General features: G+C 55.1%; 1 protein-coding gene across 1 annotated transcript in view; it reads left to right on the top strand.

Annotated features, from left to right (window-relative positions):
- The window catches only part of SEC14L1 (SEC14 like lipid binding 1), a 34,519-nt gene that overhangs the window by 6,066 nt on the left and 8,438 nt on the right, over window positions 1-20,015 (top strand). Inside the window, exons 4-12 of the mRNA XM_059671364.1 lie at window positions 11,235-11,384; window positions 11,498-11,629; window positions 13,106-13,234; window positions 14,274-14,508; window positions 15,634-15,743; window positions 16,310-16,499; window positions 18,008-18,096; window positions 18,967-19,037; window positions 19,812-19,983. Of these exons, the coding sequence (XP_059527347.1) occupies window positions 11,235-11,384; window positions 11,498-11,629; window positions 13,106-13,234; window positions 14,274-14,508; window positions 15,634-15,743; window positions 16,310-16,499; window positions 18,008-18,096; window positions 18,967-19,037; window positions 19,812-19,983 (1,278 nt within the window). The remainder of the gene's footprint in view (window positions 1-11,234; window positions 11,385-11,497; window positions 11,630-13,105; window positions 13,235-14,273; window positions 14,509-15,633; window positions 15,744-16,309; window positions 16,500-18,007; window positions 18,097-18,966; window positions 19,038-19,811; window positions 19,984-20,015) is intronic.

The raw sequence follows: 20,015 nt of genomic DNA on the forward strand, positions 1-20,015 counted from the left end.
TCCTGTCTGCCTGGCCGCTCAGGTGAACTGGCCGGTTCCCTTCTAGTTGGAGTCCCGCTCACTGTCACCGCGCTGCTCACTGTCACTGCGCTGCTCACTGTGCCTTGCCCGGGTCGCTGGGCTTTCTGGCTTCCCCTGCGGGCAGGTGTCTTGATGGAGCAAATCCAACCATCTTGCTTTTTATCCTGAGCACATGGGAAGCCCTCAGAAATAGATTTGAGTGCCGACTAAGGGATCCTCGGAATGTCCCCATGGAAACTGAGTCCCACCCCCTCCCCAGCCCCTGGCGAACACCTCCCCTTCTCTGCCTGGTCTCTGAACATGACGTGACTGTCCCTCTGTGAGCGGCGTCATACAGTATTTGTCCTTGGTGACTTGCTCCCTTCACTTCGCATGGTGCCTTCAGTCATGTGGTAGCGCGTGTCAGAATTCCTTCTTAAGGCTGACTAATTTATTTCACGCACAGACTGCATTTGTTTATTCATCCACCAGTGGACACTTGGGTCGCTTCCACTTGGGGCCATTATGTTTATTGTACAGTTTTAACCTCTAGGTTTTAACTATAATGTCAACCAAAAATAATTGCGTACCTCTTTAGGTTTTTTATTTGTCTTTTATATTTGACTAGTGGCCCGGTGCACGAAATTCGTGCACAGGAGGAGGTGTCCCTCAGCCCAACCTGCACCCTCTCCAATCTCGGACCCTTTGGGGGATGTCGACTGCTGGTTTAGGCCTGATCCCAGGATGTCCGACTGCCGGGATCGGGCCTAAACCAGCAGTTGGACATCCCTTTCACAATCCTGGACCGCTGTCTCCTAACCACTCACCTGCGTGCCTGCCTGATTGCCCCTAAGTGCTTCAGCCTGCCAGCCTGATTGCCCCCTAACAGCTCCCCTGCCGACCTGATTGATGCCTAACTACTCCCCTGCCGGCCTGATCATCCCCAACTGTCCTCCCCTGCTGGCCAGATCACCCCCAAGGCTTTTATTAGCATAGATAGATTCCAGATCTAAAAGACAAGTTCCCGAGGAATTCACTCACTGTGCCTTATTCCATGCAGTCTAAAGGTATCTGTAATTTACATCTCATGATTGCCATGCTGTTAGTTTCTTAGCAAAGGAAGACCAGCGGCTAAAAGCAGGTAGAGGATGGGCTAGTGGTGACCGCTGGACGCAGAGGGTGGGCCCTGGGGCAGGGGACGGAGAAGCAGACGCCTCAGGGCCTGTGCGGCACAGCTCGTGCGTGAGGCGTGGAATCAATAGGACATGATGGATGCCTTCCTGATGGGTGACACCAGCTCCTGCTCGCAGCCCCCTGACGCGGCAGTTTTATTCTGGCTCACGAAGCCAGATCATATTTCCATCGCTCATCCCGTTCCTGTGTGTGGGCAAACACACGGCAGCTGCGAGGCTGGCAGCTGTGCTGCCCGGACACCACGTGCTCGTCTGAAGTTGCAGTTTATTTTTCACGCTCCGGGAAGGAAGACGCGCTCTTCCCAGCCCTCCGGTCGGCAGAGGAGTGCGAAGCTGCTGTTTGTTGTCACGTAAAGTTTGCTCTTTATTAGACAAAAAATCGTATGGAAAATCAGGGCTTGTTGTGGATCCCGTTGGATCATGAGTCAGTCATGTGATTGCTTTAAAGACACAATTAAGCCCGTGAAAAACGATGAGAAGAGAGACCTTCCCTAGTACTGCAGATGCTCTTGTTTGCCTGGGGCTTTAAGAAACTGGCCAGTGAAACATTTGACCTTCCAGGCTTATTGACAGAAATAAGATATCTTAACTATCTACTTAGAGATGTGGGTACTTCTAGTTTTTCCAGCTTGTACCCTTGAATTCTCTGACAGGGATGGGGGGAATGCTTTTATTTTGACCATCGAAAAAATACGTAGAGCCCTAGCTGGTCTGGCTCAGTGGATAGAGCATCGGCCTGCGGACTGAAGAGTCCCAGGTTCGATTCCTATCAGGGCACATGCTTGGGTTGCGGGCTCGATCCCCCTTAGGGTGTGTGCAGGAGGCAGCCAATCATTGGTTCACTCTCATCATTGATGTTTCTATCTCTCTCTCCCTCTCCCTTCCTCTCTGAAATCAATAAAAACATATTTAAAAAATACGTAGACACGTGGAGATAGCGGATGCTGTCAGACAGGATGAGGTCTGTGTGTATGTTTATTTTTGGCTCCAAATGATACTACTTTAACGGTTGGAAGCAAATGTGAGAAGAGTGGAGGTGGAACTAATATGTAAAAAGTGTGCTGGAGCCAGGTGTAGGCTAAGTTTCTTACACGGGAGCGGACAAAGGTTTAAGTAGAGAGAAGCGGTGGGTGGGGAGTCAGCAGCCGCCTCACGGGCCTGGGCCTGCGGGGGGGCGGGGGGGGGGGTGCAGCTGCGCCGGCCCATCAGTTCCTCTTCACGGTGAGCCCCGATGGTGGCCACGAGGCCATCCTTCCCATTGAATGTGCGCTAGTTTGGTTTGACCGTTGTATGAGTTTTCCCTGACTGCGTACATACTTGAGTAACATTATAATAAAAACAACTGGTGGACTCTGAAGGATCACGGAACCTGTGCTCTTTTGGAAGGGGTTGTACGTCTGCAGGCTGCGTGAGCGGTTTCTCCGAGTTAGAGATTTTGCTTGCTTTGATTAACCCCAGTCAGCCAGGCCCTCCGATCGGGTTTTGTTTGAAACCCAACCGGAGGCCGGGGAAGAGATAAAGGTTCTTGTGTTACTCTCTCTGCTTCTCCTGGGCGGCTGGTTGGCTCGGCTGTTTCAGGGGGCATCCCTCCTTACCGTGAATCCGTAGTGAGAGTCTTAATGTTATTTTCATTGAGTTTTGATGGGGAGGCTGAGGAGAGGGCGTCTGTTCCCAACTTCTGGGTCTGATGGACATGAGGGATGAACACAGTGCAGCATCCCGACTGCTCTGGCGCCCCCCGTGGGAAAGGGGAGGAAACGCCTTTCTGTGTGTTCCATTCTCCGGGCCATGCTGTTTCCCATGAAGGGGATTTTAGAGTCCTTTGTCTCCCGTCTTTAACAGGTCAGAACGTTCAAAGCAACTGAGTTGGAGAATGTTAGCCGTGTCCGCAGGAAGCAGCAGGGCTGGGCGCCGCGGGGAAATGTCTGACACAGGTTCTCCTGCAGGGGCCCCTCCGGAGGGTGCGCTGGGCTCCCCGCCGGCCCGTGCAGGGGCAGCCGCACCACCTCCGTGGGCCCAGCGCTCGCCTAGCGGGAGTCCATGGGAGGCCTGGGGGGGGGGGCCCTGGGGACGGGTCCTGCCGAGGAGCCACCATGTCGGAAACACTTGAACATTTGACGGTCCGAGGAGCACGGCGCGTCCCGGTTCCCGCTCACACTGGCTGGGCAGCTTCTCCTCCGCTGTCCCGTCAGTCCGCCGACAGCGCGGGGCAGTGTGAGGGGTGCGCCACGGTGCTGACAGGTGACGTGAGCGCCACAAATTTAGTTCACATCCGTCACCCCACAGAGTTACACTTCTTTTCTTGGGATGATAACGTTTAAGTTAGTCTCGTAGCAACTTGACAGTAAATGTACGGAACAGTATTGTTCACTAGTCACCTGCTGTCCCTGACATCTCCAGGACCTACTTATCTTCCGACTGGCAGCTTGTCTTATCTACTTGGCAAATGAGGAGACGGGCTTCAGGTGCTGGCCAGGGACCGCCCCGCCTGGCTGCCTCACCTGCTCTCGGTGCAGACTGCCCGGGTCCCACAGCTCGGAGCTGCCCTGGGTCTGCACAGCCCGCCCGCGGTGGCCGCTCTCCTCCAGACAACGCGGCTTGCCAGGCAGCCAGCAGCACCCAGCCTGGCTTCCCTAGCTCTGGAGCCCGCCGCAGTCCTTGCTCTACCCTCCCCGTGGCCTCCCGCCTCCCTGGGCCTCTGGTCTCTGACCTGGTGCCCTGCGGGGATAGACTGCCCCCGGACTCCATCCTTGGCCCACGGAGTGGGTGGTGGTGGCCCTGGCATTCAAGTCGAGGCCTGTTGACGCACAGGCTCTCCCAGCGCTGCTCTGCGCCTGGCTGTGTCTTAGCCTAAGTGACGGGGCTCCAGGGCGGGAAGGGGGGACGCTAGGGAACACGGGGCACTGGAGGGCTGGGAGGCACGAGGGAAGTCAGAGGAGCTCTGCACGAACTGGCAGGGTGTGCGGGGGTGACTCTGGTGAGAGATGCGAGAGAAGGAGAGGGCTTTGTCCTGGGAACAGGAGCTGCACCCCCAGGCCTGTGGGAACCAGGCTGGTGTTTACATTCATTCAGACCAGCCCGAGCTGAGCGATTGGTTTCCTGCGTGAGCTCTTGCCCTTCCGAGTGTATTGTGTTTCCTCGCTCTGTGGAAAACGTGAATACCGTGAGCATCTAGCTGGCCGGGCTGCTGTAACCCGAGCCTTTCCCAGGACGCCTTGTCATTCGGCCTCCCCGCCCACCCGCTCAGGAGCGCGCTCCCAGCCCGGCATCTGCAGGTCACGGCTGCTCCAGCACCAGCAGTTACATAACGCGCAGGCCATGCGGGCCCTGTATTTCCTTCCTGTTACAAGGGAGATAGTTTACTCTTAACGCCTGAGTTGAAATAGGGTCATTTCTATCTTTACCTTCTTTTCCTTTTCCTTATAGAAGGAAAGAGACCTATGTGATATTATTTACAACTACTTCCTTTTTTTAAAAGTTGCTAATAATAAACAAAATAGCTGGTTTCCAACAACGCCTCATCATTTGTTTTTAGGGCTGTCGGGAATACACTTATCATTTTAGTCTGGTGAACATGTGCGTTTTGGGGTGCATTTTCAAAGTAGAGTAAAAAAGATGAAATGAGAAACGTTCCTTTCTAAAGCTGTTCGCGTGAGAAAGGTTCCCGCTCTGTGTTTCTGCGTCGCCGCCTTGCTTCCTGCTGTGAGTTGGCCGTGTCTCTGCCCAGCACTTGCCCCTTTTCACTCTGAGACGTTCATGTGCAACATGGAACAGTAGCCACTTTGTTTTTAATCCTCACCTGAGGATGTTTTTTCCATTGATTTTCAGAGAGAGTGGGAGGGAGGGAGAAGGGGAGGGAGAGGGAGGCGGAGAGGGAGAGGAAGAGGGAGAGAGAGAAAGAAACATCGATATGAGAGAGACACATCGATTGGTTGCCCCCGCACGTACCCCAACCAGGGCCAGGAATCAAACCTGCAATCCAAGTATGTGCCCTTGACCAGAATCAGTGCGTGGGCTGGTGTTCTGACCACTGGTCCACATTGGCCAGGCCCACCCCACAATTCTTCCTGCCTTGTACTTTTCCTACGCACCCCAAACAGACCTCTGCCACCAGGCAACCATGGACTTGCTGTTAGATACATTAGTTTCTCCTGGGATTTCACAGAAATAGAAGCATATGCTTCTTCCTTTGCCTCGTCTCTTTGATTCACCATATTATCTTGGATTCATTCATGTGTGCATGAATAAATAGTTCATTACATTGTATTGCTAACAAGCGTTCTATTGGTGGGACATACCATGATTTGTTTATTTATATATATTGCAGCAGAAAACATTGCCATTTTAAAAAAGGTGATACTTTTTTATTTCGTAGTACTTTTCTAAGATTTTGGATTTGTTAGAATCGAGTAAAGCCTATAATTTATTTTTAAATCTGTATTAATATGTGTAAACTAGAAAATAGATACTTTTCAGGCTGTCAGAAAAAAAAGGAAAGAAAAGCAGTTACTAAAGTTACATTCCAGAGAAACTATATGCCACCAAATTCAATAAACTAAAAGAAATGTAGAAAAAAAAAGTGATATTCCAGGCAGAGAACAAACCTAGATCCGTGAATCTTGGAACCAAGACGGGGAGGGATACGTAGGTGAAGTTGGGGGAGACTTGAGGAGAAAGGGGTGGGGTGGGGGCTTCCAGAGGCAGAGTGGGGGCTGTGGCCTGACGGTTCCACTGCCTCTGGAAGGTTTCCCGAGAGCCTTCCCTCGGGAGCCGTCCTTGGGGACGGAACACGCTTACCCGCGAGTTCGCTGTCGGGGCGCGGGGAGCTCAGAGCCCGCTTGCTTTTTACAGATTTACTTTGCCAGAAGCTTCTAACCGGGTGCAGCCTTCTATTCTGTGTACAGACAAAAGGCTTTAAACAGCAGAGCCTGTGGATGAAACAGACTTGAAACTCCTGCCGTGTAATTAGTTTATCCGTGAGGATCAGCGACTCCGGGTTTTAGAAGAATTTATCTTAAGGCGTGTTCAGGGCATCCGCCCCCACAGCCAGGCCCCCCGACATTCTTCTAAGGACACGAGTTAGGACGAAGGTGTGGGGTTGTCGGGTCAGAATGTTGGTTACAGAATCAAGTTATTCCTTGTGAGTCAGTCGAGAATATCAGAGCACCTTTTTGAACTTGAAGTGTGGCCAGTGACGCTAGGGAACGGAATTTTAATGGCTCCTTTGAACTAAATTTAAATAGCTGCTGGTTTAGACGCAGGAGCCATCTGCTCACTGAGTGGAAGAGTGGGCGCTCTCCTCCCTGCTTGCAGTCAGGTTCTCGTCCCCTCCTCCCCACTTCTTTTTGGGGTACATGTCCACGGTCAAATTTGTGTCTAAGGTGCATTGGTGGGGTCCCTGCTGTATAATGGAGAACAATTTAGTTAAATACAAATATATTAAGTGACAATCTGTAGGCTGTATGGCTCTTTCTGTTTCATATAAGGGTTTTTGCGCCTCACAGTTTTGACTGGTTGGCATCTGAAATAACTGCATTTTTGTGAGAAAATAATTCAGAGAAACCTGCTGCGGTTAATCCGTTCGATCAGGAGAGGACTCACGGTGACCTGCGGCCTGGTTTTGGGCTCGGGTAACAGTGGCCCTGCCATTTGGAATGGTTGGGGGAGATTCAGGCTAGTCATGACGTGAAGTGTATGAAGTTCAAGTGTCAGTGCCATGAAGATGGTGCTAGCGGGCCCGGCTTTCTCCCTGGCTCACTGGTTTCTGAGGCTGCCCTGTCCTAGGAAGGCAGACTTGAGTGTTGTGACCGAGCCCATCTGGCCACAAGCTGAAATGCTCACCGCCTGGCCCTTCGCTTACAGAAGGAGGTCACCCACCTCTCGCGTTTTTAAAGGCCTTTATGCAGAAATGGGAAGTTTACTGGAACGCCGGCCCCTCTGCTTCGGTAGGAAGTGTGCCAGCAGAGGGGGAGGGAGGGGACTGGGGGCGCTTGTGGGGAGTTGGAATAATGCACCTGTAGGCAGAGGGGTTTCTGAATCAGGCGTACAGTTCAGAGCACTGCGTTCCGAGGCGCCAGAGCACCAAGGAGCTGGAGGAAACACGGTGACGCGCAGCATTTCCTGGACACCGGCAGCTCCCAGTTCCGTCGCCTTTGCACGAATGCGTCGCTGTGTGCCTGGGGGGGGGGGGGTGTCCTGTGTTTGTGAAGCTGGGCTTGAGGATCAGAGGGCACAGGGAACGGGACAGCAGCAATGCCCAGGCTCTGGCCCTGGCGCACCCTGGAAAAGTGACCGAGGTGCTGACGTCTGGAAACCTGGCGTGGCAGCACGTGGCAGTGCTCAGGACACTGTCCTCTCGCCAGTCACCAGAGTCACCAGCGATTATCTTCAAGGCAGAAGCAGCCGAGAGCATGGCCCCCACGCGGGTCAGAGAGGTCACTCGCGAGACCTTTCCCAAACGTGGCCCAGTTGGACCGCGTGGGCCTGGGCTTGCTCCTCTGAAGGAAACTTAGAGAACTCGCCACAGCCTCTGCCATGGCGCTGACAGGCCTGCGGGGTCTGGCCCGGAAACCGAAGGCTTGGTTGCTCCTAGTCCCATGCTCGTGTGGAAGTGCTGGTCTGACTGGGCTGTCAGTGAGTATTTGGAGGAATAAGGCTGATCATGACTTGCTGGATTTTAATTTTTCCTTTAAAGGGCTCAGATTTATACAAATGTTAATTTTTATAAATAGCTCATGAACACATTTGTTCAAAAACAGCATGGATTGGGACCTCAGTTGAGGAGTGGACTGCATAGAGGTTTCTCTGAGGGGAGGGGGGATCGAGCCCACAGAGCGCTGAATGGTGGGGACATGAGCGCCAGGGCCTGGTCCCTGGGTGGCTGCCACTCTGACATCTAGAGTGAGCCTCGGGGCGCACAGGCTCTGTGTCCGCAGCGGACCCAGGTGCCCGAAGCTGTTCATGGAGCGGCTGCAGCTCCAGCCAGCACCCCGGCAGACGCCAGCACCCCGGCAGACGCCAGCACCCCGGCAGACGCCAGCACCCCGGCAGACGCGTCCTTGGACGGTCTGGGCGGCTTCTCTGGGGCTCGGCCCTGCTTTGCTCCCGTTTGGTTTTGCTCAGGTTCCTCCACCAGGACGGCCCCTCCTCCCGGGGCTGCTTCTCCTCGGCGGCTGCTCCGCAGGCCCTGGGACGACGCCCTTCCCCAGTGGGGCCTTCGGCGCCAGCACCGAGGGATCGCCCCAGGTCCTGAGCATTTTCTCGTCAGTGCGTTCTAGAAGAATCCGCCTCCTCCGTCTTCTCCCTTGTCCTCTGCAGAGAAAGCTGTTTACGTCTTGCCTCTGGACAGCCCATTCCTGTGCCTTCCACTTTTGCCTTCTCTAGAGCAGGGGTCCTCACACTTTTTAAACGGGGGGCCAGTTCACTGTCCCTCAGACCGTTGGAGGGTCCGACTATAGTTTTAAAGAAAACTATGAACAAATTCCTATGCACACTGCACATATCTTATTTTGAAGTAAAAAAACAAAACGGGAACAAAGACAATATTTGTATTTGCATGTGGCCCTCGGGCCGTAGTTCGAGGACCCCTGCTCTAGAGCCCAGCACAGTGTCTGCATATGGCGTGCCCTCTGCATCCATCTGTAATTTTTTTAAATACATTTTTATTGATTTCAGAGAGGAAGGGAGAGGGAGGGAGGGAGGAAGGAAGAGAGAGAGAGAGAGAGAGAGAAAGAGAGAGAGGGAGGGGGGGAACATCAACGATGAGAGAGAATCATTGATTGGCTGCCTCCTAAATCCCCCTACTGGAGATCGAGCCTCAACCCGGGCATGTGCCCTTGACCGAAATCAAACCCGGGACCCTTCAGTCCACAGGCAGACACTCTGTCCGCTGACCAGGGCTCAGTCTGTAATTTTGATCATGAATGAATTACAGAATTTTAGCTCTGAGGGACTTTGGTCAATTTGCTTGATATATTGTTTTGGGATTTTTTTTTGAGCCACTGGCAACTTCTAAGAGAGACTTAAGGCATAGTTCGTGTTTTCGTGTATGGATTTTTCCAGAGCAAAACCAGAATTGCTTATAAGTGAGGCGACAGCCAGGCCTAGTGCCATAGCTGTCCAGGTGGGCATATGGAAAGCAGCCGGCTTCGCTGGTTGGCTAGATTGGATGTGAACATAGTTCAATTTAAAGGAAGGTTCTTTAAATGGAATTTCTTTTAAATGGGTTTTCCTGGCAGGATGCAATATTAAGTTCATTAGTTCTCAAGTTAAAATGTCTTCGCTAAAATATGGTTTTTTTCGCACAGTACAAGCTTTTAATGTCAAAACTGCATTCAGAGGTTGACGAAAAAGCTGAAGGCACTGTTGCCAAGCTCCCAAATTGCAGGTTCAGAATCCCTTTTGAAAGACGAAGAGTGGGCGAAGAAGGTGGGGGGAAGCCGGTTACCCAGAAGGCAGCTCTCCTCTGGGGGCCGGTGGCGGAGGCCCCCGTCTTGTTTCGTTACTGGAACACTTGCTGCGTTGCACAGAGACGGAGCAAATGGCTACAAGAGTCACCGCTCTCACAAAAGTCACGTTTCCTTTTCAGAGGAGACGTCACAGGCCATTTCTCCCTCTGCCGCTCACTGCTGGGAGAGTCCATTGTGTTTGGCCTTGTCTTGATTTCATAAATGTGAGTGTGACGAGGAAATGACCTGGTGACATCGCAGATAGTTGGTGGGGAAGGAGCACTTGGAAACGAGGGCCCCTCTTCTGAGCGGGGATAGGAGGCGCCTCCTGGGGGCTCTCAGTGCGGAGGGAGAGTGGGAGGCTGCGGGGTGGGCTCTGCGGCCCAGGCAGGGCTTGAAGATAGGGGAGCTTCTCCTAGAAACCTGTGTGCTTTCGTTCCGTCGCCTGCACGGGTGGCGCCCAGTGAACTGGTCTGGTACCTGTGTGCATTCCCCCCGAGTTTGGATGAATTATATATAGCAAGTCTTTCTTTCTTTAATTAAATAGTTTGTTCCAAGATAATTGTAGGTTCACAGTGCACGAGCATTGTTCACAAGCAGGGATACGGAGAGGCCCACGCTCCCCCCGCCCCCCGCCGCCCTCAGTGGAAGCATCTGGAGAAGCCCAGCACATCTCCACAACCAGGGCAGTGGCGTAGGTGCCATCAAGATGCAGAGCCCTTCCCTGTGCGCCCCGCCGCCCTCTCTCCCGCCTTCACCCTGGCAGCCACCAGCATGTTCTCTGTTGCTATAATTTTATCACTTCAAGGATGTTACAAAAATGTTTAAATCTGTGATCCATTTTGCCCTAGTCGGTTTGGCTCAGTGGATAGAGCGTTGGCCTAAGGACCAAAGGCTCCTGGGTTCGATTCCGGTCAAGGGCACATACCTTGATTGCAGGCCCCTCCCTGGCCCGGGCCCTTTTATCGATGTTTCTCTCTGTCTTTCCCTTTCTCTTACACACACACACACACACACACACACACACACACACACACACAGAAATCTGTGATCCATTTTGAGTTAATTTTTATAGTTTTGGGGGGTTTCGGTGGAGGCCGTTTTTTGCCTCTGGGTGTGCCGTTTCGCCAGTGATTTGTTGAAAGGCCAGTCTTCCTCCGTTGGATTGCTGTGCACCTTTGTCAAAAGTCATTCGGGCCTGTTCGTGTGGGTTAGTTTATGGCTGTCCGCTCTGTCCACTGAGCTGCGTGTCTGTCTCTCTACCGGTCTCAGACAGTGAGCCTGAGTACCGGGCCCAGCCATTCCTCCCAACTCACTCCTTTTCAAAAGTGTTCCGTTCTTTTGCCTTTTCATGTACATTTTAAGATAATTAAGTGGGGAGCCACAAATAACCTAGCTGGGATTTGGTTGGGATCCTGTGAAATTTCTGTGCCCACGTGGGGAGAATTGGCCTCTACCGTGTCAAGCCTCCCAGGCCCTGAAGAGCAAACACAGAAAGTTCCCCCCTCTCAGTGGGAGCTGGAGAGGTGAAGACGCGGCCGCTCTGATGTCCGTGACCACCCCATCACCCCTCTTTCTCCACATGTCTCCCCAGGCCTACGAAAGGAGGTTCCCCACGTGCCCGCTGATCCCGATGTTTGTGGACAGCGACACTGTGAATGAATTCCGGAGTGAGGACGGGGCCGTTCACATCATAGAAAGACGCTGCAAACTGGACATAGACGCACCCCGGCTGCTGAAAAAGGTGACCGCCGGCCGAGGAGGCGCCCGAACCCAAGCGAGTCACGCACACCACGCTGCTTCTGCTGCTGCGATTGGGCGGTACTAATGCGTCCTCCTCTCTGTTCTTTTTTAAAGATTGCGGGAGTTGACTATGTTTATTTCGTCCAGAAAAACTCACTGAATTCCCGGGAGCGCACTTTGCACATTGAGGCCCATAATGAGACGTTTGCTAACCGGGTCATCATTAAGGAGCACTGCTGCTACACCGTGAGTACCCGGCTGTCCTCTCCACCGGGCTGTCCTCTCCACGGGCTGTCCTCTCCACGGGCTGTCCTCTCCACCAGGGCTGTCCTCTCCACGGGCTGTCCTCTCCACCGGGCTGTCCTCTCCACGGGCTGTCCTCTCCACCAGGGCTGTCCTCTCCACGGGCTGTCCTCTCCACGGGCTGTCCTCTCCACCAGGGCTGTCCTCTCCACGGGCTGTCCTCTCCACCGGGCTGTCCTCTCCACGGGCTGTCCTCTCCACGGGCTGTCCTCTCCACGGGCTGTCCTCTCCACGGGCTGTCCTCTCCACCAGGGCTGTCCTCTCCACGGGCTGTCCTCTCCACCAGGGCTGTCCTCTCCACGGGCTGTCCTCTCCACCGGGCTGTCCTCTCCACGGGCTGTCCTCTCCACGGGCTGTCCTCTCCACCGGGCTGTCCTCTCCACGGGCTGTCCTCTCCACCGGGCTGTCCTCTCCACCGGGGCTGTCCTCTCCACGGGCTGTCCTCTCCACCTGGGCTGTCCTCTCCACCGGGGCTGTCCTCTCCACCGGGCTGTCCTCTCCACGGGCTGTCCTCTCCACCGGGCTGTCCTCTCCACGGGCTGTCCTCTCCACCGGGCTGTCCTCTCCACGGGCTGTCCTCTCCACCGGGCTGTCCTCTCCACCGGGGCTGTCCTCTCCACGGGCTGTCCTCTCCACCGGGGCTGTCCTCTCCACGGGCTGTCCTCTCCACCGGGATGTCCTCTCCACGGGCTGTCCTCTCCACGGGCTGTCCTCTCCACGGGCTGTCCTCTCCACGGGCTGCCCGCCTCCCGCGGCAGGAGCCGGCGCGGTTACTCAGAGCGCAGGCGGCACGTGCTGCCGGTCTGTGGGGATTTGCTTTAGGCGCCTGCTTCGCCGGCCCGCTCTGACTCCAGGTGTCTGTTGAAGGCCACGGCACTGGGACCTCCGAGAGCGGCGCTGAGCGCAGATTGCCCTAAGCTTCACGCTGACCACCGTTTCCAGAACGTTCCCTCCCAGATTGCTAGAATAACCTCCTGGGTCTCCCGCGTCTCCCCACCCTCCTATAGAAGCAGCCCTGAGTCCCGAGCCACCCGCCGACCGTGTGTCAGATCACGTCACGTGGTCCCAGAACCCGGCCGGGACTCGGCTTTGCGCTCAGAGGTCGTACCTCTGCTGCCTGCCTGCCTGCCTCGTGCGCAGCCCCGCTCCGTCTGCTGTCTGCTCCTAGACGGGCCTCACGGGCCTCCTCCTCCAGCCTTTGCTGACCGCCCTCCCTGATGAAGCCAGCCCTGAATATTTTAGAAGTAGTGCTTTGGTCTCCGTGATTTTGACTCTCTCTGTAATTTTTCCATCTGCTGCTTTCATGATAATCACATGATGAGTAAAATAGGTTTTTGCTTACGCTGACTAGTTGATTGAGGGGCAGAGATGATATTCTCAGTTATCAGTTAGTTAATGCAGTTCTTTCTCAATCTGAAGGTTCACCCTGAAAATGAAGATTGGACCTGTTTCGAACAGTCTGCAAGCTTAGATATTAAATCTTTCTTTGGTTTTGAAAGTACAGTGGAGAAAATTGCAATGAAACAATATACCAGCAACATTAAAAAAGTGAGTCTGTCTTGGAGTTTTATGGAAAAGGGTGGGCAGGCATCCCTGGGATGTGCTGGCGGGCTTTCTGGGAGGCTGGGAATGGGGTAGTCAGGGGTCCCAGCCATTTCTCGGGGACTGCTCTGACCTTCCCCGGGCCTTGGATCCTTGGGAGTGGGAGGCGTAGGTTGGGGTGCACAGAATGCTGGTTGCCAATGAGGTGAGGAGGAGCATGTGGCCAGGGGCCATGCGTTCTTGGCTGGGACTTGTTGGGAAGGTGAGAGTTGGGGTGAGGCAGGAGCAGCTCACTTGCAGCAGCAGCCCTGGTGCCCGCCAGGATCTGCGGCCCGAAGTGCTGCAGCCGGAAGAGGCACCTCCCAGGCGTGCTCAGGGGTCCACCTTGGGTCGTTGGCTCATCTGCGTGGAAGAACTTCCTTCTCTTCTTTCTTTTTTTTTTTAGATATAATTTTTAAAAAACATATTGTTACTGATTTCAGAGAGGAAGGGAGAGGGAGGAAGAGATATAGAAACATCAATGATGAGAGAGAATCATTGATCGGCTGCCTCCTGCATGCCCCCTACTGGGGATCGAGCCTGCAACCCGGGCAGGTGCCGTTGGCCGGAATCGAACCTGGCACCCTTCAGTCCAGAGGCTGATGCTCTATCCCCTGAGCCAAACCGGCTAGGGCTCCTTCTCGTTCTTTTGCTGCTGTTTCTTATTGTGGAAGTTTGGTTTTGAACTCACCAATATGGGGTTCTGAATGCTTTTGAAGGCTTGTTTTATTTTGGAAAGAATTTGGATTGAAACACAGAGCATGTATTGAGTACAAGTGTGGTAAAGCAGTGCTTCTAATTAGTCATAAAGATTCTGTCTCTTTAGATATTACTTCCTAGACCTTTGGAGAAGAGGAAGTAAAATGTGAAAAACAAAATTCAGAGGCATCTGACTTCCCCGTGTATTCTGCGGCAGTTCAGCTTTGTCAGTGTTACAAAGGCCTGTGAGGGGCGAGCGATTTCCATGTCGAATGCGTGCTCACCTGACACCGGTTTTGTTTTAAAGGGAAAGGAAATCATTGAGTACTACCTTCACCAGTTGGAGGAGGAGGGCATCACCTTCGTGCCCCGCTGGACTCCGCCGCCCCTGGCGCCCTCTGCGGAGACGGCTGCGTCGTGCAGGAAGCGAGCCGCGTCGCTGGCCTCCGTGGCCCCAGAGGCTGCGCAGAAGGAGGGGCTGAGCAGCGAGGCCCTCAGCAGCCCCAGCGGGGCCTCTGAGCCCGCCGCGGGGACCCCCGACGGTGGGTCGCTTCCTCTCCGGTGACTCTGCCTCTAGTTCCCGTAGGACATTAGACGTCACGTAGGAGGAGACGCAGCTCTTGCAGGCCCCCTTCCTGCAGCTTACGCAGCACTTCATCGAGGTGTCTCAGAGTGAAGACATGCAGTCTGTCTTCAGTGGGCGGAAGGGTCACGTCAAGTTATGACACCAGAAATGTCTTCCACTCACTGTAGCTGATCGCATCTTCAGTGAACGCAGGGTGGCACCTACGGCTTTAACACAACTCTGCGTCGTCGCTTTGCGCTCACTGTGCCGGGCCCTGTCCTAAGCTCTCTGTGAACCCCTTTCACGTGGGCTGTGGGGCGGGAGTGCTCCGCGGGGCACCGAGGCGCGGAGGCCCCTGCGTAGAGTCACACAGCTGTCCGTGGCTGTCTCCGAGGCTGCGTCAGCTGGGCTGTGCGTGTGCACACACTCACACACATACACACCTTTCTCATTTCTCAGAGTGAAGCCCATTGTAAAATAAGAAAATACAAGAAAATGCTACCACTCGGGAGCCTTGTGAAACTGTTGATATTTACCTTTCTCTGCGCCTTTCTCTGAGCTGAACTAGGCCGTTTGCTGCTTTCAGCAGGTGGCAGGCGTTTCCCCGGTTGGGGCTACGTCCTGTTTTGCACCTTGTGAATTTTTCTTTGCTGTGCTTAATTTTCTACCTCATTTTTGCAGTTTATGCTACCTTAGCATGAAAGAGATTTCTTGTCTTCTTGAACACAGCTCTGTTTAAAACAGGTTTAGATCCATTTGTTGCATTTCATAGTTGTAGATCATGTAAGTTCTCTTTATATAACTTTTAATGAAAAGTCATTAAATACCTGTAATAGCCATTATTCTGCCATGAATATTGAGATTTTGCAAATCGAGGGGACGTGCTGGTAACTAGGGAACAGAATAGATCCATCTAGTCACCTGGGGCTGGGTCAGGGATTAGGTTTTAAAGGCTGCCCTCCAGGTGTCCTGGGGTGGCCTGGTTCCCTCTGGAGTCCCTGAGTCCCGAGACTGGACCACACATGGCTTCACGGAGCAGCGCCCTGTGGTACCGGGGTTCCGGGTGCCTGTTGTAACGGATGGCATGTGACTTCCGTTGCAGACAAGCTGGACGCAGACTACATTAAGCGGTACCTGGGCGACCTGACCCCGCTGCAGGAGAGCTGCCTGATCCGGCTGCGCCAGTGGCTCCAGGAAACGCACAAGGGCAAAGTGAGCATTAGCCGCGCGTGCTGGGGGGAACCGTGGGCCTGGTCTCGCCCACCATTGCTCAGTCACTGTCCCGCCTACCACGGCTGGGACTGCCCTTCCTGCCTAAAGTCACGCCTCGGGGTCCAGTGGCACCAGTCCCCTGGCAGGCTGTGTGCCCTTTCCCGGGTGTCACAGAGAATGGTCTCGCTTGAAAACAGTGACCCGTCTACAAGGTTTGGAAGGAGTTCACAGATTGTTCAGAGATGAGAAATGTTTGAGCTTTGGTTTTGAAGTTTTTGGTAGAATTTTAGCCTCATAAGGAATCAGGTTTTATAATAAGCCTCTGACTAATGGGGTCTGGAGCGAGCAGGGGCCCGTTTGTGTGTCTAGTCGCACGGCATCACTTAGTAAAGGGAAACCCGGGACCCTTCAGTCCGTGGGCCGATGCTCTATCCACTGAGCCGACCGGCTAGCGCCAGCCCCCTCGTGACACGAAGTGAGCGTTTGAGAGTCTTGCCCTTGGTAACTTGTGTTTTTCCGTAGCAACTTGCAGCATCGCTTGCTTACAGCACCTCTTCTCTCAACAGATCCCCAAAGATGAGCACATTCTCCGGTTCCTACGCGCCCGGGACTTCAACATCGACAAAGCCAGAGAGATCATGTGCCAGTCGCTGACCTGGCGCAAGCAGCACCAGGTGGACTACATCCTCGACACCTGGAACCCGCCCCAGGTCCTGCAGGACTACTACGCGGGAGGCTGGCACCACCACGACAAAGGTAGCGAGGACGTGCACGCCGGACGTGCTGGGAGGGAGACCTCCTCCCACAGAGCGAAGTGGGCCCTGAGGGCCTCCTCCCTCCCCGCCCGCCGCCTGGACACATTGATGCCCGTGTCATCACAGCAGCTTCGCGCCCCTAAGCCACCGGGAAAGGCCCGGAGTCTGAGCAAGGGCCGGGCCCTTTGCTTCCTCCTCAGGCCTCGCGGTGCCCTGGGCAGTCACTTCCGCTCCTCTCTGAATTGCGTGGAGTTTTGGGACGTGAAGCCAGAGGCGGAGGGCGGCTGTGGGGAGCACAGTGCTGGTGGGGGCGCGCCTGTGAGGGTGCACAGCCAGGTTCCACCCCCGGGCAGGGGAGGGCGGCAGCTCTGGCTGGGGGAGGAGCACAAGCAAGCCGAGGACAGTGGCCACCTAAACGCGGCGAGTGGGAGCCCCTCGTGGGCGGCTTTACCTGTCACGCCTGTGGGAGAGCTGCGTTGTCACGGGCACGCTCCCTGTTCCCCGACGCGGCGCCGCCCCCAGGCCGGTGCCTCTCACCCGAGCAGCTGGGGCGGCTCCCTTCCCTGACTTCCCTTTCCTGCCGCTCAGGCTAAGTGTTGCTTTACTCATGTTACTGGAGTTTATATCTATTCCATGTGTGACCCTCAAAGATGGGAAGGTTTGGTAGAAGACACAAATGTATCTCATTAGTCCCGGGAGGGGTTTTTATAAATCTTCCTTCACCAAGACTAGGGAGCACAAGGCCTCTTTGCTGAAGTAGATGCAGCGGATCTAGACCACATCTCCCAGGAGGTGCCGTTCCGGGTGGTACAGGGAACAGTGGCCCCGGGTCGGGGTGACAGCAGGAGGCGTCTTGGTGTCGTCTCAGCAGCAGCACCTCCTTGTCCTCCCCGCTGCTGCCCTGCGGCCCCAAGCAGAGGGGCTCGGACCGCTGGGGACACTGGCCATCAAGGCCATTTCCGTCCGGGTAGCTGGCTCCTGTGACCCAGTGCGTGAGTCCTCCCAGGCTCCAGCCATGAGGCCTCCCGCTGTGAAGAAGCAGAGCCGGCGTGTGCTGGTCGTTAGGGGTTTACGATTCCACAAAGTGCTCCGTTACCCCGGTTCTCAGGGCGGGAAGGGAGGGAGCCGGCTCTCCCAGACCCTGGCGTTGCGTTGTCGGTAGCCTGTGAAGGAAGAAGCACAGGGCTGCTCACAGGAAAGCTGTCTGAGGGGGATGCCCTGCCACTGAGGGCGGAGCTCTGCTCAGTCCTGTTTGTGACGTGAGCCGAGCGGGTGCCCAGGGGGCGCCCCTCGTCCACGCAGACCTGTCATTGCCACCAGCTGAGCTGCTCTGTCGGCGGCTTTTGTTTCCCTTTTACCATCTTTTGGGAAGAGATTGGGGGACTCCTGTACACACGGAAGCTGCTTCTCAGGGGGACAGGGCTTGAAGCTCGTCTGAGTCCGAGGGCGCGTTGCCCATCGGCCTCGCACACCCAGCGCCGCGTGTGATCACCTGCCTTCCTCCTGCAGACGGGCGGCCCCTCTACGTGCTCAGGCTGGGACAGATGGACACCAAAGGCCTGGTGAGGGCCCTCGGGGAGGAGGCCCTGCTCAGATACGTAAGTGCTCGGCCGGGCGCCCGGCCACAGCGGGATTGGGATGTTACAGTCGTCCTGTGACAGCGAGCATGTGTCGCTTTTGTCCGCAGAAAGGAAAAGCCGTTAGTATATGTGAAAATGTCAGAGGCGGGCACAGAAGTTATAAAAACGTTTCTCACAGGAAGCATTGACCAAAAGGTCACCATAAGCACTCGGATGGCCACTGGGCCTGAGTCCGCGCCCTCTCTGACCTTCACCCCCTGACTCTCCTTCCGAGATTCTGTCACTCCCGACACTTCACAGTGGTCTTCCCACTGGCACCGCCTCGATCCGCACTCCTGCGTCTTTCACCTGAATAGACCTCGCCCTGCCGCTGCAGCCTCCACAGTGGGCAGTTATGCGGAGAGGAATACGATCCGTCCATCCAAAAGACAAAACTTTAAAGGGCACATCCACATCCAGTGATCCTAAAACATCCACTGTTGGCATTTTATTGTGGACTCTGAGCCCACCTGTGTGTGCTTATATGAGCGTGCAAGCACATCCACACGCGCACACAAAAAGATAGACCGTAAAGATGTGATGGGCCGCTTGTACGGGGGTAGGTTTGTTATCCAAACAGCGTTCCCTCTGGCCGTGCTTCCTGTCAGCCTGACACCGCCCTTTCCCTGGGCTGGTAGGTGTGGTGTCGTCCCCCACTCGGCAGCCACTTACCCCCACAGCAGGCACGCCCTCCTGTGACCCCGCTCGGGGTTCTGTCCCCCGCCACAGAGGACCGCGCTCACCTCTCCAGGGGGAGACTCTGTCGGGGATAAGCTGTGTGCGCGCAGAAAGCCTAGCAGTAGCGTCACCTCCTAGACTGACGGAGTTTTCGTGGTCTCTTCTGCGTAGGTCCTCTCCATCAACGAGGAAGGGCTGAGACGCTGTGAAGAAAACACCAAAGTCTTCGGCCGGCCCATCAGGTAGACGTGCGGCTTTGTTTTCCTTCCAGCTGATGGAGCCTCTGACATAAATGTTCCCGGTTGATTCTTAGAACCAAGTCTAAATAGTGTTCTGAAGGTAGACAGTGAGCATGTAGGTGGCCGTCAGAGGGGCGGTGCTGGATTGGGTATTTCTAACCCCTGGGCGTTGCCGTCCCTCATCTCAGGGGCGTGGCCAGGCTGGCTAGTCTACATGGTCCTTGAGAGCCCAGGGTTGCAGGTTAGGGTTAGTCTGGGTTTTTAAAAAAAATTTTTTTTGGAGGGGTGGGGGGCGAGCTTCAAAAATTAGTGCGTGCTCCTCAATCCTGCTGCTAGTCCCGGGGAACTGTTACCTAAGTGCGGGATTGAGAGGCTGACCGGGTGCAGGCAGCGTTCCCGCCGCAGCCTCAGCTCCGAGACAGCACTGGCTCCGGGACACTCGGAGAGCTCACCGCAGCTCAGGCCGCCGCCGCCCCAGTGCAGACCAGCCCAGGGCCATCGCAGCTGGTGCCCCACTTGCTGGTCGCTGAGCACGTTAGGCCGAGGGTCAGGCATTGGCCGTGAGCCACCGGTGCTCGGGAGTGCGGGGCTGGTGCCCCACGCTGACCGTGTGCCTGTACAAGCAGGTGCAAGTCTAGTTCACAGCGCTGTCATTCTGAGAAGGGGCATTTTTTGGAAATGGATAGAAATGACTGCGTTATAGTATCAAGAATATAGACCAATAGCTGTGGGACCCCGTGTGCCGACGTGCGTCTGGAATAACGTGTCTGCCCGCAGCTCGTGGACCTGCCTGGTGGACCTGGAGGGGCTGAACATGCGCCACCTGTGGAGGCCCGGCGTCAAGGCCCTGCTGCGCATCATCGAGGTGGTGGAGGCCAACTACCCCGAGACGCTGGGCCGCCTGCTCATCCTGCGGGCCCCCCGCGTGTTTCCTGTGCTCTGGACGCTGGTGGGTGGATGCTGTTCCGCAGCTGCTGAGTC

Source organism: Myotis daubentonii, chromosome 16, assembly GCF_963259705.1.
Source record: "Myotis daubentonii chromosome 16, mMyoDau2.1, whole genome shotgun sequence".
NCBI classification, from domain to species: Eukaryota; Metazoa; Chordata; class Mammalia; order Chiroptera; family Vespertilionidae; genus Myotis; species Myotis daubentonii.